The sequence below is a fragment of the Balaenoptera physalus genome, assembly GCF_965194825.1.
Source record: "Balaenoptera physalus genome assembly, chromosome: 8".
NCBI classification, from domain to species: domain Eukaryota; kingdom Metazoa; phylum Chordata; class Mammalia; order Artiodactyla; family Balaenopteridae; genus Balaenoptera; species Balaenoptera physalus.
Genome location: NC_138887.1, coordinates 78,605,403 through 78,627,059, shown reverse-complemented (window position 1 = coordinate 78,627,059; position 21,657 = coordinate 78,605,403). Strand labels below are relative to the sequence as shown.

At 40.3% G+C, this 21,657-nt stretch overlaps 1 protein-coding gene across 1 annotated transcript in view; it reads right to left on the bottom strand.

Moving 5' to 3' along the window:
* Positions 1-21,657, bottom strand: part of ITPRID1 (ITPR interacting domain containing 1) — a 104,946-nt gene that overhangs the window by 55,548 nt on the left and 27,741 nt on the right. The window contains 6 exon segments of the mRNA XM_082472204.1: positions 1,285-1,352; positions 13,814-14,098; positions 14,101-14,376; positions 14,380-14,387; positions 17,839-18,041; positions 19,457-19,543. Coding sequence (XP_082328330.1) covers positions 1,285-1,352; positions 13,814-14,098; positions 14,101-14,376; positions 14,380-14,387; positions 17,839-18,041; positions 19,457-19,543 — 927 coding nt within the window.

Here is a 21,657-nt window from a genome sequence, read left to right as displayed (position 1 = left end):
TGATCCATACATATATATCAATCAAAGTAATGATTCTCCCTTTCCCTATTAATCAAACTAGTTTTACTTATTTTTTGTCAGTCCTATTTTTTCTTGGGTTAACAACACTGTTGTTGAAAGTAATAAAATCACATTTGCTTTACTATAATTCAGATTTTCTCCATTAGGCTAACCTTTACCCATCTTAATTTGTTCTATGAATTTGAGATTAAATGTAAATTAGTGCTTTTGCCTAACTTCCCAAATCATTTTTTGGAATGACTGGGGAGACTTACATGGTATCAGCAGACCTCTTAATTGAATGTCAAGGAAGGCAATTCCTATTGGCAGGGGGACCTCCAGCTTCACTGAGAAGCGCTCAATTAGATGGAAAACAGATGCTTATTTTTGTCTTATAAACCTCAGTGCAGGTTAGTGGTAATTACTTCGAAGAGCAGGATAACAATTTATGTAATCAGCAGGACCCTATAATTACTAATGCATAATTTCTAAACAGCGTTTAGCAAAATGAGGCCCATACATACACTTTGTAATGAAAAAAATGTGTTTGACACCACACTAAATTAAATTTTAAATTTGCATATTTTCTTCTAGGAAACACATGAGCTTCATCTGCTTTATTTAGCTTCACTAACCCCTGTCTACTTTTAGCTCTTTTATAGGATCATGGAAATGCTGAATCACAATGATGGCTGAATGGCAGTGTAAGAACCAGTAGTGTAGAAAGACTTCCTTCTCTGTTTTCTAGGGTAATATAACACCAGTCTAAGAGATGATTTGGAATGTTACATTTAGGCAACTTGTTTCCACTGTGAGATTAATATGATGGTCATAGAATCACTTAATTTAGACTATAAGTGCCAGCAGAGAACTTAAAAATTATCTGTACTTATCTCTTCATTACAGACGGAAAAACTGAGGTCCAGTAAAATATGACTTGTGCAACAGCAAGCAGTTGGCAGTAGGAGTAAGAAAGTATTCACTCAGTTAGTCCCAGGTCTGTGTAAAATCCATTTCATTAGCCTATTTGGGCCATATAGAGTTTTTGTTAGACAATAACACATACTACATTAGCCCCAGGGATACTGGACATTTCTGTAGTAAGTATTTTGAAATTTACATGTACATATGCCTTGCTAGCAGGTGTTTAATAATAGTAGGTCGAAGTAGTAGTAATAGTAGGTATAGCATCTCCTGAAGATAATTTAAGTTCTACATATTAAGAAAATTGAGCACTAGTTATTGACATTTTCTTTGTGAAAGACCATTGATGAAATTGTACACCTTGATGAATTCTTACCTACAGTTCCTGAGGTCACGTCAAGAGGATTACCAGCCTCTTCTTCAAAGCTCTGGACCTGAGACACCAAAATGCATCAGTCTCATTAGAAATGCTTTCATAATAAATTCACTTCATTTATTTAATCAACATATAATGAATACCTACTGGCTACTGCCAAGAGGATTAAACATGATTTCTGAACTCAGAGAGCTAACAGTCTGCGGCAGGCAGGTGGTATGTACAAGGCACTCATAACAAAGATTCAAAGAACTAAGGGAGTTAAGAAGAGGGAAAGGGAAAGATCACTTCTGGGTGGAAGGAATAGAGGCCCTGCCTGGAAAATGTGGCATTTGAACTAAACTTAAATAATATTATTGCTATTAACCTAGAAATATTTTTTTTGTTCCTAAAGAGCTTTAACTATATTTGGAGCAAGCAAGTTATTTCCCATATTTAGTTTTAGCTCTCTAAGGGATTTATTTACAACTTGGTAAATTTGTGGAAAGCAATTCAGGAAATTTCATAACTCAGTTGCTATATAAAGCTTAGAAAGCTCAAAGAAAATTTGATTTTCAAATTGAGAGAGTAGAATTTATTTTAAAAATTCTTCTAAGAAATTAATGAATATTACCCTATTAATGAGAATAAAATTATTATTAAAACAAAATAATAATTATTTCTTTAAAAATAATAACAGCTTTCTATAGAAACTTGATAAATATAAAAAGTTAAAGAAGGTAAGAAAATGGTTACTGTTATTATTTTGGAGTAGGTCTTTGCAGGTTTTCTTTTAATACATTAATTCTGGATATAGTAACGTAGTCAAATTTTCACTCAAAATTTGGAGGGACCTTTTTTCCCCACATCATAAAATTTCTTTGAAAATACCATCTTCAATGAGTGCACAATAGGCCATATTCTGAAGGTACATTAATTTACTTAATGATTCTCCTAATGTTGGAAAGTTTTCTAAATTTTGCGAATAGAAATGATGCTGAGATGAGTATCTTTGTACATAAATCTATTTCTACATGTCATATTATTTATTTGGGATTCATGTCTGAATACTGAAGGCTGAGTCAAAGGATGAAAACATTTTAAACACTGTGGTACATATGGCCAAAAATTACCTTTAACCCAGGAATAAACAGAGGACTATGAGGATATATAGCTCAGCAATGTAAGAAGAAATATTTATTCCCTCTTTTTAATCCTTCATCTCTCTTTTCACAGAAGGTACTTTATACTTGTAATTGATTAGACATACTTCTTAACATTATTTTTATTGGTTTTGTAACTCAAACCAGTGTGCACCATATAAATTTTTCAGTATAATAAGTAAATTTTTTCTCTGTGACCATTATCCTGGAGAAAAATCCACTTAGTGCAATGTAAAGTACCTATTCGTCTATTAAAAAAAAGAACAAAAACAAAAAATTCCCAATAATGTAAAATGGAAACCAGGTGTATTCCTGGGTTATTCCACCTGGGCCAAACTTATTAATAATAAAAAAAAAAAAGAAATAATTATAACGTTTGAAACACTTCTCACCTAAACAAGATGCTGACTGGCATTGTTTAATAATATGGGCAACATTCTTACACAGGAGTTCCAGAGAGCAGGATCCTTGTATGTAAGCGAGAGGGAAGGTTAAAGATGTTATATTGTAGATACAAAGAAGCATCCTAAGAGAGTCTACAATTATAGAAGTTTCATAAGTATTAAATTCTCATAATATATTTGGGAATTAAAAAAAGAAAGGAACAGACTCAGTTTAACTCAGTAAAATTAAACACAAAAATGTTGATTTTTGCATTAAAAATCTATGTACAACTTGGTTGGAATCATAATTTTGAGAAGTGAGCCAAATATTACCATATTCAGCCTTTAGTAGGACTTTAGGGAAAGCATCATAGAGTGATCTGGAGGCAGAATTTGGCCAATCAGAGTTGAAATTCTGATAGGTAGATATTTAAGTACATTGGCTTATGTTTTAACTGCCATGAAAATCTGCCAATTTCACACATCGTTTTCATTTCTTATATTTTAAAATTTGCCATTAAAAAATGACTATTAAATCTGGCATTAGCTCCTGTTTAAGCTACAACCTACCCAAGTTTCATTTACTCATACATTGGTATTGAGTGAAAGAAATATTTTTCTCCCAGTCTGTGTGATGAAGATTTAATATTTTAAATATACATTTTTAAGAAAACAAAATTCGGGACTTCCCTGGTGGTGCAGTGGTTAAGAATCTGCCTGCCAATTCTGGGGAAATGGGTTCGAGATCTCGTCTGGGAAGATCCCACATGCCACGGAGCAACTAAGCCCGTGCGCCGCAACTACTGAGCCTGTGCTCTAGAGCCCGCGAGCCACAACTACTGAGGCCCCCGCGCCTAGAACCCGTGCTCCGCAACAAGAGAAGCCACCACAATGAGAAGCCCATGCCCACAATGAAGAGCAGCCCCCACTCGCTGCAACTAGAGAAAGCCCGTGCGCAGCAACAAAAACGCAATGCAGCCAAAAATAAATACATAAGTAAATAAATTTATTTAAAAAAAAGAAAACAAAATTCAAATAGTGAGTTTTTAAATATCATTTTGAAGGCTCTCTCTGCCTTATATATACATATAGCCTTTTACACAAATTTGGGCAAATATTAAAGAAACACCACAAACAAAGTTGGCTTCAAAGTTCAACAGAATATTTTGTTTTTATATGGAAGCCACTCACAGACTAAATTAATATTATCAAATACTTCTAATATTAATTTACTCGTTTATGAATATTTACCAAGTTCCCACTATGTGCCACAAAACGTGAGGTTTTTATTTTTATTTATTTATTTATTTATTTTAACATCTTTATTGAAGTATAATTGCCTTACAATGGTGTGTTAGCTTCTGCTTTATAACAAAGTGAATCAGTTATACATATACAATATGTTCCCATTTCTCTTCCCTCTTGCATCTCCCTCCCTCCCACCCTCCCCATCCCATCCCTCTAGGTGGTCACAAAGCACCGAGCTGATCTCCCTGTGCTATGCGGCTGCTTCCCACTAGTTATCTATTTTACATTTGGTAGTGTATATATGTCCATGACACTCTCTTACCCTGTCACATCTCACCCCACCCCCTCCCCATATCCTCAAGTCCATTCTCTAGTAGGTCTGTGTCTTTATTCCCGTCTTGCCACTAGGTTCTTCATGGCCTTTTTTTTTTTTTTTTTCCCCTTAGATTCCGTATATATGTGTTAGCATACTGTATTTGTTTTTCTCTTTCTGACTTACTTCACTCTGTATGACAGACTCTAACTCCATCCACCTCATTACAAATACCTCCATTTCATTTCTTTTTATGGCTGAGTAATATTCCATTGTATATATGTGCCACATCTTCTTTATCCATTCATCTGTCGATGGACATTTAGATTGCTTCCATGTCCTGGCTATTGTAAATAGAGCTGCAATGAACATTTTGGTACATGACTCTTTTTGACCTATGGTTTTCTCAGGGTATATGCCCAGTAGTGGGATTGCTGGGTCGTATGGTAGTTCTATTTGTAGTTTTTTAAGGAACCTCCATACTGTTCTCCACAGTGGCTGTATCAATTTACATTCCCACCAACAGTGCAAGAGTGTTCCCTTTCCTCCACACCCTCTCCAGCATTTATTGTTTCTAGATTTTTTGATGATGGCCATTCTGACCGGTGTGAGATGATATCTCATTGTAGTTTTGATTTGCATTTCTCTAATGATTAATGATGTTGAGCATTCTTTCATGTGTCTGTAGGCCATCTGTATATCTTCTTTGGAGAAATGTCTATTTAGGTCTTCGGCCCATTTTTGGATTGGGTTGTTCGTTTTTTTGTTATTGAGCTGCATGAGCTGCTTGTAAATCTTGGAGATTAATCCTTTGTCAGTTGCTTCATTTGCAAATATTTTCTCCCATTCTGATGGTTGTCTTTTGGTCTTGTTTATGGTTTCCTTTGCTGTGCAAAAGCTTTTAAGTTTCATTAGGTCCCATTTGTTTATTTGTGTTCTTATTTCCATTTCTCTGGGAGCTGGGTCAAAAAGAATCTTGCTGTGATGTATGTCATAGAGTGTTCTGCCTATGTTTTCCTCTAAGAGTTTGATAGTGTCTGCCCTTACACTTAGGTCTTTAATCCATTTTGAGTTTATTTTTGTGCATGGTGTCAGGGAGTGTTCTATTTTCATACTTTTACATGTACCTGTCCAATTTTCCCAGCACCACTTATTGAAGAGGCTGTCTTTTCTCCACTGTATATGCTTGCCTCCTTTATCAAAAATAAGGTGCCCATATGTGTGTGGGTTTATCTCTGGGCTTTCTATCCTGTTCCATTGATCTATATTTCTGTTTTTGTGCCAGTACCAAACTGTCTTGATTACTGAAGCTTTGTAATATAGTCTGAAGTCAGGGAGCCTGATTCCCCCAGCTCCATTTTTCATTCTCAAGATTGCTTTGGCTATTCGGGGTCTTTTGTGTTTCCATACAAATTGTGAAATTTTTTGTTCTAGTTCTGTGAAAAATGCCAGTGGTAGTTTGATAGGGATTGCATTGAATCTGTAGATTGCTTTGGGTAGTAGAGTCATTTTCACAATGTTGATTCTTCCAATCCAGGAACATGGTATATCTCTCCATCTATTTGTATCATCTTTAATTTCTTTCATCAGTGTCTTATAATTTTCTGCATACAGGTCTTTTGTCTCCTTAGGTAGGTTTATTCCTAGATATTTTATTCTTTTTGTTGCAATGGTAAATGGGAGTGTTTTCTTAATTTCACTTTCAGATTTTTCGTCATTAGTGTATAGAAATGCAAGAGATTTCTGTGCATTAATTTTGTATCCTGCTACTTTACCAAATTCATTGATTAGCTCTAGGAGTTTTCTGGTAGCATCTTTAGGATTCTCTATGTATAGTATCATGTCATCTGCAAATAGTGACAGCTTTACTTCTTCTTTTCCGATTTGGATTCCTTTTATTTCTTTGTCTTCTCTGATTGCTGTGGCTAACACTTCCAAAACTATGTTGAATAATAGTGGTGAGAGTGGGCAACCTTGTCTTGTTCCTGATCTTAGTGGAAATGGTTTCAGTTTTTCACCATTGAGGACAATGTTGGCTGTGGGTTTGTCATATATGGCCTTTATTATGTTGAGGAAAGTTCCCTCTATGCCTACTTTCTGCAGGGCTTTTATCATAAATGGGTGTTGAATTTTGTCGAAAGCTTTCTCTGCATCTATTGAGATGATCATATGGTTTTTCTCCTTCAGTTTGTTAATATGATGTATCACATTGATTGATTTGCGTATATTGAAGAATCCTTGCATTCCTGGGATAAACCCCACTTGATCATGGTGTATGATCCTTTTAATGTGCTGTTGGATTCTGTTTGCTAGTATTTTGTTGAGGATTTTTGCATCTATGTTCATCAGTGATATTGGCCTGTAGTTTTCTTTCTTTGTGACATCTTTGTCTGGTTTTGGTATCAGGGTGATGGTGGCCTCGTAGAATGAGTTTGGGAGTGTTCCTCCCTCTGCAATATTTTGGAAGAGTTTGAGAAGGATAGGTGTTAGCTCTTCTCTAAATGTTTGATAGAATTCACCTGTGAAGCCATCTGGTCCTGGGCTTTTGTTTGTTGGAAGGTTTTTAATCACAGTTTCAATTTCAGTGCTTGTGATTGGTCTGTTCATATTTTCTATTTCTTCCTGGTTCAGTCTCGGCAGTTTGTGCATTTCTAAGAATCTGTCCATTTCTTCCAGGTTGTCCATTTTATTGGCATAGAGTTGCTTGTAGTAATCTCTCATGATCTTTTGTATTTCTGCAGTGTCAGTGGTTACTTCTCCTTTTTCATTTCTAATTCTATTGATCTGAGTCTTCTCCCTTTTTCTCTTGATGAGTCTGGCTAATGGTTTATCAATTTTGTTTATCTTCTCAAAGAACCAGCTTTTAGTTTCATTGATTTTTGCTATTGTTTCCTTCATTTCTTTTTCATTTATTTCTGACCTGATCTTTATAATTTCTTTCCTTCTGCTGGCTTTGGGGTTTTTTTGTTCTTCTTTCTCTAATTGCTTTAGGTGCAAGGTTAGGTTGTTTATTCGAGATGTTTCCTGTTTCTTGAGGTAGGCTTGTATTGCTATAAACTTCCCTCTTAGCACTGCTTTTGCTGCGTCCCATAGGTTTTGGGTCGTCGTATCTCCATTGTCATTTGTTTCTAGGTATTTTTTGATTTCCCCTTTGATTTCTTCAGTGATCACTTCGTTATTAAGTAATGTATTGTGTAGCCTCCATGTGTTTGTATTTTTTACAGATCTTTTCCTGTAATTGATATCTAGTCTCATAGCGTTGTGGTCGGAAAAGATACTTGATACGATTTCAATTTTCTTAAATTTACCAAGGCTTGATTTGTGACCCAAGATATGATCTATCCTGGAGAATGTTCCATGAGCACTTGAGAAAAATGTGTATTCTGTTGTTTTTGGATGGAATGTCCTATAAATATCAATTAAGTCCATCTTGTTTAATGTATCATTTAAAGCTTGTGTTTCCTTATTTATTTTCATTTTGGATGATCTGTCCATTAGTGAGAGTGGGGTGTTAAAGTCCCCTACTATGATTGTGTTGCTGTCGATTTCCCCTTTTATGGCTGTTAGTATTTGCCTTATGTATTGAGGTGCTCCTATGTTGGGTGCATAAATATTTACAATTGTTATACCTTCCTCTTGTATCGATCCCTTGATCATTATATAGTGTCCTTCTTTGTCTCTTGTAATAGTCTTTATTTTAAAGTCTATTTTGTCTGATATGAGAATTGCTACTCCAGCTTTCTTTTGATTTCCATTTGCATGGAATATCTTTTTCCATCCCCTCACTTTCAGTCTATATGTGTCTCTAGGTCTGAAGTGGGTGTCTTGTAGACAGCATATATATGGGTCTTGTTTTTGTATCCATTCAGCCAGCCTGTGTCTTTTGGTGGGAGCATTTAATCCATTTACATTCAAGGTAATTATCGATATGTATGTTCCTATTCCCATTTTCTTAAATGTTTTGGGTTTGTTATTGTAGGTGTTTTCCTTCTCTTGTGTTTCTTGCCTAGAGAAGTTCCTTTAGCATTTGTTGTAAAGCTGGTTTGGTGGTGCTGAACTCTCTCAGCTTTTGCTTGTCTGTAAAGGTTTTAATTTCTCCATCGAATCTGAATGAGATCCTTGCTGGGTAGTGTAATCTTGGTTGCAGGTTTTTCTCCTTCATCACTTTAAGTATATCCTGCCACTCCCTTCTGGCTTGCAGTTTCTGCTGAAAGATCAGATGTTAACCTTATGGGGATTCCCTTGTGTGTTATTTGTTTTTTTTCCCTTGCTGCCTTTAATATGTTTTCCTTATATTTAATTTTTGACAGTTTGATTAATATGTGTCTTGGTGTGTTTCTCCTTGGGTTTATCCTGTATGGGACTCTCTGTGCTTCCTGAACTTGATTAACTATTTCCTTTCCCATATTAGGGAAGTTTTCAACTATAATCTCTTCAAATATCTTCTCAGTCCCTTTCTTTTTCTCTTCTTCTTCTGGGACCCCTATAATTCGAATGTTGGCGCGTTTAATGTTGTCCCAGAGGTCTCTGAGACTGTCCTCAGTTCTTTTCATTCTTTTTTCTTTATCCTGCTCTGCAGTAGTTATTTCCACCATTTTATCTTCCAGGTCACTTATCCTTTCTTCTGCCTCAGTTATTCTGCTATTGATCCCATCTAGAGTATTTTTAATTTCATTTATTGTGGTTTTCATCATTGCTTGGTTCCTCTTTAGTTCTTCTACGTCCTTGTTAAATGTTTCTTGCATTTTGTCTATTCTATTTCCAAGATTTTGGATCATCCTTACTATCATTATTCTGAATTCTTTTTCAGGTAGACTACCTATTTCCTCTTCATTTGTTAAGTCTGGTATGTTCTGACCCTGCTCCTTCATCTGCTGTGTGTTTTTCTGTCGTCTCATTTTGCTTATCTTACTGTGTTTGGGGTCTCCTTTTCACAGGCTGCAGGTTCGTAGTTCCTGTTGTTTTTGGTATCTGTCCCCAGTGGCTAAGGTTGGTACAGTGGGTTGTGTAGGCTTCCTGGTGGAGGGAACTAGTGCCTGAGCTCTGGTGGATGAGGTTGGATCTTGTCTTTCTGGTGGGCACGTCCACGTCTGGTGGTGTATTTTGGGGTGTCTGTGGCCTTATTATGATTTTAGGCAGCCTCTCTGCTAATGGATGGGGCTGTGTTCCTGTCTTGCTAGTTGTTTGGCATAGGGTGTCCAGCACTGTAGCTTGCTGGTCGTTGAGTGAAGCTGGGTCTTGATGTTGAGATGGAGATCTCTGAGAGATTTTTGCCGTTTGGTATTACGTGGAGCTGGGAGGTCTCTTGTGGACCAGTGTCCTGAAGTTGGCTCTCCCACCTCAGAGGCACGGCCCTGATGCCTGGCTGGAGCACCAAGAGCCTTTCGTCCACACGGCTCAGAGTAAAAGGGAGAAAAAATAGAAAGAAAGAAAGAAAGAAAGAAAGAGGCTATAATATAGTGAAGTAAAATAAAGCTATTGTAAAGCAAAGCTATACAGACAAAATCGCACCCAGAAGCATTTACATATACACTCACAAATAAAAGGAAGAGGGGAAAAATTAATATATCCTGCTCCCAAAGTCCACCTCCTCAATTTGGGATGATTCGTTGTCTATTCAGGTATTCACCAGATGCAGGCACATCAAGTTGTTTGTGGAGTTTTAATCCGCTGCTTCTAAGGCTGCTGGGAGAGATTTCCCCTTATCTTCCCTGTTCGCACAGCTCCTGGGGTTCAGCTTTGGATTTGGACCCGCCTCTGCGTGTAGGTGGCCTGAGGGCGTCTATTCCCCGCACAGACAGGACGGGGTTAAAGGGGCAGCTGCTTCGGGGGCTCTGGCTCACTCAGGCCGCGGGGAGGGAGGTGTACAGAGGAGGCGGGGTGAGCCTGCGGCGGCCGAGGCCGGCGTGACGTTGCAGCAGCCTGAGGCGGGCAGTGCGTTCTCCCGGGGAACTTGTCCCCGGATCACGGGACCCTGGCAGTGGCGGGCTGCACAGGCTCCCGGGAGGGGCGATGTGGAGAGTGACCTGTGCTCACACACAGGCTTTTTGGAGGCGGCAGCAGCAGCCCCAGCGTCTCACGCCCGTCTCTGGGGTCCGTGCTGATCGCCGTGGCTCGCGCCTTTCTCTGGAGTTCGTTTAGGCGGCACTCTGAATCCCCTCTCCTTGCGCTCAGCGAAACAAAGAGGCAAGAAAAAGTCTCTTGCCTCTTCGGCAGCTGCAGACCTTTTCCCGGTCTCCCTCCCAGCCAGCTGTGGTGCGCTAACCCCTTCAGGCTGTGTTCACGCTGCCAGCCCCAGTCCTCTCCCTGCGATCCAACCGAAGCCCGAGCCTCAGCTCCCAGCCCCGCCCGCCGAGCAGACAAGCCTCTCGGGCTGGTGAGTGCTGCTCGGCGCCGAGCCTCTGTGCGGGAGTCTCTCCGTTTTTTTCCTCTGCGCCCCTGTTGCTGTGGGGTCTGCGGTGATCGCCGCGGCTCGCGCCCTTCTCTGGAGTTCGTTTAGGCGGCGCTCTGAATCCCCTCTCCTTGCGCGCCGCGAAACAAAGAGGCAAGAAAAAGTCTCTTGCCTCTTCGGCAGCTGCAGACTTTTTCCCGGTCTCCCTCCCAGCCAGCTGTTGTGCGCTAATCCCTTCAGGCTGTGTTCACGCTGCCAGCCTCAGTCCTCTCCCTGCGATCCGACCTAAGCCGAGCCTCAGCTCCCAGCCCCGCCCGCCCCGGCGGGTGAGCAGACAAGCCTCTTGGGCTGCTGAGTGCTGCTCGGCGCCGATCCTCTGTGCGGGAATCTCTCCGTTTTTCCCTCTGCGCCCCTGTTGCTGTGGGATCCGCGCTGGTAGCTGCGGCTCGCGCCCGTCTCTGAAGTTCGTTTAGGCAGCACTCTGTATCCCCTCTCCTCGCGCACCAGGAAACAAAGAGGGAAGAAAAAGTCTCTTGCCTCTTCGGCAGCTGCAGACTTTTTCCCGGACTCCCTCTCGGCTAGCTGTGGTGCACTAACCCCTTCAGGCTGTGTTCACGCCGCCAACCCCAGTCCTCTCCCTGCGATCCGACCGAAGCCCGAGCCTCAGCTCCCAGCCCCGCCCGCCCCGGCGGATGAGCAGACAAGCCTCTCGGGCTGGAGAGTGCTGCTCGGCGCCGAGCCTCTGTGCGGGAATCTCTCTTCTTTGCCCTCCGCACCCCTGTGGCTGCGCTCTCCTCCGTGGCTCCGAAGCTTCCCCCCTCTGCCACCCGCAGTCTCCGCCCGCTAAGGGGCTTCCTAGTGCGTGGAAATCTTTCCTCCTTCACGGCTCCCTCCCACTAGTGCAGGTGCCGTCCCTATTCTTTTGTCTCTGTTATTTCTTTTTTCTTTTGCCCTACCCAAGTACGGGGGGAGTTTCTTGCCTTTTTGGAGGTCGGACGTTTTCTGCCAGCGTTCAGTGGGTGTTCTGTAGGAGCAGTTCCACGTGTAGATGTATTTCTACTGTATCTGTGGGAAGGAAGGTGATCTCCGCGTCTTACTCTTCCGCCATCTTCCCGAGGCCCCCCCTATTTTTATTTTATTTTTATTTTTGGTGTCTGAGTGTGTTCTCCCTTACCACACCTATATATACTAATACGTATTGCTTTTCCTTGAATAATTGTCATATAAGAGTATTTGAAAGTTTGCCATGCAAGGACTAACATTCTCTTCTTAGTTCTTTATGTTGAATATGATGATATTTATCTCTCCCTGTACTCTCACATATAGACGACATACAAGGAACTTTTTTCTCCTCTATGTCAGTATAGTTTGATGCAGAAGAAGCTTAGTAAGGGGACAGTGGAGTCTAATGAGGCTTGTCAACAGGCTGGCGTTTGGTGAAATTTCCTGTTTGGATCCTAGGAGATAGACAGCAGACTGAATAATGACTTGCAGATTGTCTTGATAGTCTTTATAGTAATTTAACTATTAGCTTGGTAATTAAATAATTTTTACAAGATTGAATAAAATAAAATACTCTTTTTTAGTGCCACCTGCGATTGTATTCAAATCACGGCACTTGACCAAAGCTCTGTTTTTTCTCCACTTATAATTTTTATTCATTTTTATGCTACTGTTTTAAAGTCAGATTAATATTTTAAGGTTCTTAATTTCTGACATAAGACATATGCATACAAAAACATATACACATAGATATTAGGATCATTAACAGCTATACATTTTGAGGCAATTTTTATCTCTTTGTGGGATGGGGAGACCTACCAATAGGCATTCTTAGACTTCTTTTAAAGTTATTGTTAAGCTTTAACATCCTAAGATTTCCTTGATTGTCTCAGCCCCCTGGCTGATTAAGAACCCCTTTTCTTACTCCCCAGATATCCAAACTTGTCTCTTTAGTGACATGAAAGTCTATCAGCAGAGCTGTCACTCTCCCTACCATGTTATTGGTTTTTGTGCTCATCCCTGCCACTACACTGTGGTTCCCCTGAGGGCAGAGTCTGTGTCCCAGAGCCTCACATGTAGTGGGCTCACATGTAGAGTGTCTCACATGTAGTGGGCTCACATGTAGAGTGTCTCACCTGTAGAGGGCTCGAAAGAGAGTGGCCTGACCTTGGGATTGGCATATAAATATCCTACCCGACTGCTAAACAATTTACATGAAAAGGGGGAAAAAGCCTTGCTCTTCTATACTTTCTTTGTAATTAAAGAATAAAGAGATGAGTGAAAATGTGTATACATTTTTTTAAAAGACTTTGAAGTACAGTTGGGTGTGCCATCTAAATGACAATGAAAATTAGCATGTGTGAATGAAGGTGGGATGAAGAGGCAAAGAATATGTGTGAAATGGAGGTCAAGCTATGTGAGTATCACTAAATCCCAAAGCAAGCAAACAAATAAAATGCTATCAAACCCAAGTCCCTACTTTTTTTGTCCAAGGCCCTGCATTAGGTGTTGCAGGGGAAATATTCCCAAGACATATTCCCTTGAGGATAAAATCTAATCCTCAAGGAGCTGACAGTCCAGCGGGGGAGGTGTTATCAACACACACACACAATCATTACTGTAACAAGCTCTCCCTGCCAAGGCTACGAGAATACAGAGGAAGAGTGGTGGGCTAGCTTCACTTAGCGGGAAGTAGTTGAACTGACCCTCAAAGAGGTGAAACATGAAAAGTTAGAGAGTAGATGAAAGTATACTGAGATGCATAATAAAACATTGAGGAAAAGCAAAGTGAAAAATAACCTGTGGATTCAGTTGTGAGCAAAAAAAGGAAAAGAAATGGGAGAAAGCAAAGGCTGGCTTCATACTAGTTTAGTTCTGACTGAAGTAACTAGAATGACCTTAAATGTCCTAGATTAAACAGAAGTTTGGAATGATAAGATGTAATGCTGAAGGGTTGAAAGATAAAGGAGTTAAATGAGGGGTGGAAGGCAAAAGATGCCTTGGTGGGAGTTACTTCCCTTAGAAGTTGAGTACACTGACCTCTTCCATTTCGAAGGAGTCTGGTGCTTTGCCTGCAAGACAAGACAAGCTCTTGAGTTTGTTAGTCTGAAGTGAGTTCTCCTTTTGAGTTCTGTCCTTGACTGACCCCTCAGACACACAGGAAGGCGGAGCCTGCTTGGCCAGCATGGATGAGTGAGGCCACTGCTTGCTCAGAAGAGCTTGGGGAGGATCACAAGGTGTCAAGTCATCACAGGCTTGAAGAGACCAGTGCTCTGCTGAAAGAGACAAATGACTTTGGTCGTGTTTGTTTGTCATGGCAACTCTGCTCCACACCCTGCTTCTGCAGAGACGATGGAAAATTTGTTTCTCATCTTCAATGACTGTGATGCTCCCAGGCTATCATCCCTTCTAGTGTTCTGCTTTGAACCATTCCCAAAAAGTTCACCCATTCTTCTTCGATGCTCCTTGGCTTCACTCACTGAGGTTCTTTGCACACTTTTTCCTTCATCTTCCTCTTCAGCTTTGTTCTGCAGGATGTTGACATCATTCAGCAAAGATGAGAAAGCACTGGCCACATGATCCAATATTTCCAGCTGTTAGAAACGGCCTGAACCATACAAGGAACACACAATTTTTAGTTTCAACGAAACTGCATTCATGTAGTAAAAACTGAAGAGATTTGTTAACACATGTGATTTTCAAGATGGGAAGGACTTTAAGTTTCTGAAACTCAAGTTTTCCTTAGTGTGTGCCATTGATTATTATGGAGGAGATTCCCTTACATAACAAGGTATCACTGTATTATAGGGAAAGAGAATGCCTTTTATATTTAGTTAAATATGCATAACTATATAGATTCATATAGTTTTTATGTGTTAATCTATAAAAACTATAGGCAAGGATGAATCTTGAGATTAATGTCATGTGTTAAAGTAAATGTCAAAGAGTGAGCCCAGCTCTTTCATAGGAAGTGAGCTTGTAGATTCTTCCATAGCTTGAGGCAGTCACCATCCTCATCATCACCTCCATCATATCCATCTATACCCTTCACCTGAGAGTGTGGAAAGATCATGACATATAGAATCAGAAGGCCTGGATCCAAATCCCAGATCAGCCAGTCACTGAAAGTGTGACCACAAAGTAAATGAATTAATAGATTCATGGTACTTAATCCTGTGCCTGGCACATCGTAAATGGGCAGTTTCTTCATCTGGAGAATGAGGTAATAATACCAGTCTTACATATCTCTCACATCTGTTGTGAAAAGCACAATGCTATATAAATATCAGTTAAAATAAATGTGCATGACTCAGGAAGGGAATGTATTGTCTTCAGTCTTCCAAGAGAAGATAGTCATTAATGTGAAAACCCACTTACCTTTGCAAACAAACCAGCTCCTCAACTTGTAAGTCTTTCTGAACCACCTGGCCTCACTCATTCGGGCAATATGCAAGAATTGGCTTAATTAGTATGTGGGAGAGATCTAATGTAGCAAGGGCTATTTTGGGGATGCACTGCCACTTTGAAAAAATTGTATAAAATATTTTTGGTATCTCCAGACAGTAAAACCACAGTAATGGAAACAGAACATTTTGTTTTTATTACACAGCCTTCTCTCAACCCCAGTGATAGCATGAAGGGTTGCATAGCGCATCAACGGCCAAAGGCCCGTTGGTGTGGAAGGATGCTGTCCTCTGTTCTGTTGTTTGCATCATCATAGCAATGCTAAAGACTCCTCCATGAGCAAATCATGGTGCCTACCTGTTTCCTTCACTTGAAAGTGGCAGATATTGACCATTCATAATTCTACTCCAAAAAAATGTGATGGGCGTCTTATGGAGGACTGTGATATTCTGTCAAGACCTAGAGGAACTCTTGGGTTCCAGATGTTTTCAGAAATATTCTGATTACGCTTCCCCCTTAAATTTAGTTGTACGCTCAAGAGCATGATTGAATCATAATTCCACTTTTACGATTGTCTTAGTATCCTTTCTATAGCAGATTTAAAAAAAATATATTTTATTTATTTATGGCTGTGTTGGGTCTTCGTTTCTGTGCTAGGGCTTTCTCTAGTTGTGGCAAGCGGGGGCCACTCTTCATCGCGGCGCGCGGGCCTCTCTTGTTGCGGAGCACAGGCTCCAGACGCGCAGGCTCAGTAATTGTGGCTCACGGGCTCAGCTGCTCCACGGCATGTGGGATCGTCCCAGACCAGGGCTTGAACCCGTGTCCCCTGCATTGGCAGGCAGATTCTCAACCACTGCGCCACCAGGGAAGCCCTATAGCAGAGTTTTATACTTCGACTAATACAAAACCTATCAATTTAATTGGTTCAGGCAATTCAGAGAACATAATAGTGTGAAGTGTTGGATGGGGCGTTTTGTTTGTTTGTTTTGCTTTGAGGTACACTGAACAATGAACCAACTGATTCTCATCCCTTCAAGTTGGAACATTTTGTACTGACTTTGAAGGAGACATACTTTTCCATTCTGTCTATGGGACAACCAACTAATTTTACTATTGCTTGTTTTACATTTGACTTTCTCAGTTTTCTCGAGTTGAAAGTGTACTCTAAGTGTTGAGTGAGAACAGTTACCGTGCTCTATTAGTACAGTTTTAAGTGGTGGAAATAAGAGGGGGCCAGCAGTTACAGGATCAGGGGCCAACTCCTGGTTTCCCTATAATCCATGTGTCAATGTCATCTGTGAAATGTTTACTTCACAGATCTGCTCAATCACTCCTCAAATATTGGTAAGTGTTATTATTCTCCCCAAATAAATAACTGATCAGAGATTTTGCATCTCTGTGGGGCTTGGAGGAGGAGACAACAAAGAATGGTATTAATTTCTTCTAAAGGTAAAGAAACATTACATTGCAACACCTTCAGTTTTGCATACTCTTTTTAAAAAATGTCATTGCTGAGATTTCTGAGACCCATTTCACCCATATGAAAGCAGGGGAAACAGAAACTGAAATGAAAAATCTAAGTAAAACCTCTGTTCCTGATATTTGTTTGAGAGAAACACTTCATCTCACTTGACTTTCCTTTCAGTGAATTTATTTATTTAGAAGAATTTATTTAACAGAATTTTGGCATGTTCCCCAGTCCAGAATTCTGCAAACTCTATTCCACGGAGGAGATGTTCTTTAATGCTCCTCTAAGAGAGGTTCTGTCCTGAAATGATTTTGAAAACGCTGCACTGCATCCCCTCTAGGAGACTGAGAGTGCACCTCAGCATATTAAACAAATCCTGCAGTAAATAAACCTGTTTAACTGTAAGCCACCTTTCTCCCAAATTATTTGAGCACAGTACACATACTCCAAGAACATCCTCAGTAGTGTCCTAGAGAAAAGTATTCCATTGACCATCAGTTGGAGAAAAATTGCAGCATGCATGATAACTATAAGATTTAAGCACAGTTAATCCACGAATCTGAAGATATGACAGATTTATAACCACCAATTACAGCTTGGGGTGGAAATAAGCAGTGTTCTAAGCCTCACAGATGAGGAAATTAAGGTTTCACTTAGTGACTCATGATAAGCCTTGCCAGATCCTGGTTTCTCTGACCTCTGGGTATGTGGCTATGGTATGTATTAGCGCCGTTCACCAGTATTGTCTTCCTTCTGGGCATGTGGTAGGATTGCATGTTGTCACCCCTTTGGAGTGAAGTGTGGCCACATGATTTATTTTGGACAATGAAATCTGAGCACACTTGATATGTGTAAGTTCTGAGCAGGAGGCTTTAAGACCCAAGTATGGTTCTCTATTTCCACCTTTTCCCTGTCATTACTATCAGTGATATTCCAGATAGTTGAGCCAAGTCCATGGATAAGGAAAACATCATGGAACAGATCTTTCTTCCTCCCAAAATATACACCAATCTGCAGTGGACATGGAGAGCGATCGTGACATAAACCTGTTTCTGTTTGAAGCCACTGAGATATTGGGGTTGATTGCTACTGCACAGATCTCCTGGCCCATCCCTCCTAATACTGTGGCTCATCTGACTGCTCATTGCCATTGCTGAGATTCTGACGCCATGTGGTCCTCACTTACTGTACAAGTTAGTGTTCTCAATGTCCATTCGCTGTTTTTGAGCTTCAAGGAAAACACGGATGTTGATTCCTCTGGCTGCTGAGCCACAACCCAGGAATCTGGCTGGGATTCGTGTGTAGATGTCTGGCTCGTCAGCACCAAACCCCAGATCCAAGAGAATCTCCACTGGATCTTTTTCCCAAAATTCCAGCCATTCAGGAATGCTGCAGTAAAAATATGAGTATCTTTATCCAGTAACAGTTCACTTAACCGAAAGCCATTTTTTTCCTAGTCACCTCACCCACCCAATCTTCCAGAAATTGAGTAAAGGAGGAATCTGAATAGACAAACAGATGGTGCATTTACTAGAGCTCATATATACTTCCTAAAAGGACAGTCCTTCACCCCCGCTCAGGGACTGCTTGTCTGTACTTTAAAATGAGTTCACTTAACAGGTTTTCCATTTCACAACAGGCAGATGTTAAATTAGATATGGCAGGGAGATTGTGGGACAAAAACCAGAGGCAGTGAAGTGATAACCACAAAAAATGGTAGTTGATGGCAATATGAAACAGAAGAAAAAAAAAACAACCCTGAAAACAGTAGACTAAAAAAAAGAATATTTAAAAAGAGTATCAGTCTGGGGCATCCCTAGTCACGCAGATTTGTTGAGGCTATCACTAAATGGAGACTACAGGACTGATGTTCACAAATAATGACTTTAAGTCCCTAGGTGAGGTTAAAATACGTTCTGTATTTTTTTGGACTTGGCTGAGAAACAAGAAGTACTTTTTTCAACTTGTTTTATTCAGTGATGGCACTTAAAATGATACCCTTCAGTTATGTGGAAATTATATTTATATATACCAGCTCACTTCCCCCTCACTGACTACCCATTTACACAAATATTTACTGAACATCTGTCATGTTCTAGGCTCTCTGGTAGGCACCCAAGGCACAAAAAAGAACAAAAATAATATAGTCCTGCTTTCTAATGGCTCACATTCTCACGGCCAAGAATATAATTATTGATTGATTTGTCATTAAAAATACTTTCAATATTATTTACTTTTTTAAATCTATATTTAATCAGGTAAGAAAGACATAAAATACACTCACCTTGTTAAAAATTGTAATGTCCTACATAAGCGTCTCTCTCCCCTTAGCCATTACCCCTACAAATCCTGTCTGCCTTCCTACTGAATTTATGTGTATCCTTCCAGACATTTTTTTTTTATGTAGTTACACATATGCTTTATAGTTTTCACTTGTTGGCTTTATAAGCAGTAACATATTCTATGTATCTTTCTGCATCTTGATTTTTTTCCTCTTAAAATATGACTTAAAGATCATTGTAAGTTAGTATAGTTATCTCTACCTATTCCTTTTACCACTGTATAGAATTCCATAAAATGGGTGGGCCAATAGTTTAACTGGCCATTTCCCCATTGACAGATATTTAGTCCACCTTCACTGAATCTTTTACATCGTTCTTGCAAGTTGGGGTTCCGAAATCCTTTATTCGTTCTCTCATCCATCCATTCAACAAGTATTTCTCAAGTGCCTATTTGTAATTTCATGAACTCCATCATTGAAGAGAATGATTTTTCTGGATGAAAAGTGCCTGGAAATCACATACCTTTGTGGTATACTTGCAGCAGAATGGCAAGAGTTGAAACTGGTCCCTCTGGAGAGAGTGGGAGTTTCTAAAAACTGATGCAGAGATCTGCAGTCGGGGGTGGGGGTGGGGGTGGGGGAAATACCAACGATGAGATGTGTTGATTTAGATAGTCCCCTGGGAGGTCATTGTGACTCTTTCCCTTCCAGAGCAAACATTTGCATTTCCTCTTTCTTTCTAATAATCTCCTAATGGCCACACCTTTGAAGAAGAGAGAGTGTGCAGCAGAGGAACTGCCCCTCTCTTCAAGAGCGTTGCGTTACAGAAGGTGTAAGAATTTAAGTGTTAGGTGCCCACAAGTGCTCATTATAAAGGTGACAGAATGTCTCACTTTGGACAGATGGCAAATCACTGGGGAACCTTTCAGGAATACAGCTTTGCTAGGCACCAACTTTCAGGAAAAAGTTAAAATTATGTGATGAAAGAGGTAGAGCAAGCAACCACTGAAGCGACTCTGCATGAATTCACATAATGGTGGAGGGTTTCATACTGCATAGTTAACACTCTCTAAGTGCCGTCTCCTGTGGTCATCCATATGCAATGCTAACAAACTCCTTTCTTATGGCAAAGGCAAACACGAGCGTCTCTCTCTCCAAATAGGCCTGCAATGCAAGTCATCTGAAAGGGTTTCCAAACGGAATGGAACCCTGTTATAATATAGTTCACTTTTATATGGCTCAGATATACCATAACATATCTAGCTTCATCAAATAGAACAGCAAGTGGGCACAAAATTGGAATTTATCAAAGAATACAATGTTGATATCAATTCTCCCAAGGAGACCAAGTTATCTTACATGGGCTCCTGAATTTGCCTTAGCCTGGTCCACATTTGGTAAGAAGAGCTGGGCCCTGCCTCTTCTTTGTTTAATTGCTTCTCTGTATTAAGGCCGGGAAAGTGCACGTTTCTGAATAATAAAGATTCTGTTTTAGCAGATGACTGAGCTGGCTGAGAGCCTTGGAAGGCAGGAAGAAGATACCTTTCACTTACTGCCTCCCCTCAGTTTGCATTAGGTTTGCCATAATTTTTGTTTCACTCTGTGTTTGAGATTCACACTTTATTTTACAATGTTCAGCAGAGCTACCCAGAAACTGCCCTAACCTTGGATCCAGGAGAATCCACATTCAGTCACGGTTCTAATCAAGCTGTAGGAGCGTGGGTGAGTCACTGACCTTGACTTGTCATTTTCCTCTTCAACAAAACGAGTTGCCTGAGGGATTTCTGTGGTCCCCACGCCTCTATGATTCTGTGAGTAGCAGAAACATCTAATCTTCTAAGAGGGAAAAACTATGCCAAAGTAGCATTTTAGGTGTGAATCGGTAGGAGGTAGAGGGATACAGTGTTGAACGTTTGGTTTTTCGACAAGTTTGAATTATCCAGAGAAGGCAAGAGTGACTAGAGCGTAGGAAGCAGAGTTCCCAAGCCACAAAAGCACACTGTCTATTCCGGTGGTTCTTACATTAGAGTGGGCCTCAGAATATTTGAAGGGCTTGAAAAAACGTAGATTTCTGATCCCTACGTCCAGATTTTCTGATGTGATGTGACTGGGGTGAGGCTTGGGAACCTGCAGTTCTACTAAGTTGCCAGGTGATGTTCCTGCTGCTGTTGGGACCCCTTTGGGACCTAGTCTCTCTCCTCATATTAGGGACACTCAAAATGCTTTCTACCTAACAGTGGAAACCGTAGGCATTCTTGTCCAGCAAATAGCGTGATAATAACGGACAATATGGAAACACGGATGTAACTACTTTATGAACAGGTCCTCATGAATAGCTGAATTTTAGTAGAATACCATTTACATAGATGCTTTAATTAAACTCCTAACATTGGAAACTGTAGGCATTCTTGTCCAGCAAATAGCATGATAATAACGGACAATATGGAAACACGGATGTAACTACTTTATGAACAGGTCCTCATGAATAGCCGAATTTTAGTAGAATACCATTTACACAGATGCTTTAATTAAAGTCCTAACATTGGAAACTGTAGGCATTCTTGTCCAGCAAATAGCGTGATAATAACGGACAATATGAAAATAATGAATGTAACTACTTTATGAACAGGTCCTCACGAATAGCTGAACTTTAGTAGAATACCATTTATGCGGATGCTTTAATTAAACTCCCCACAAGCCAGCATTTGCTGAGGTAATTTGCGC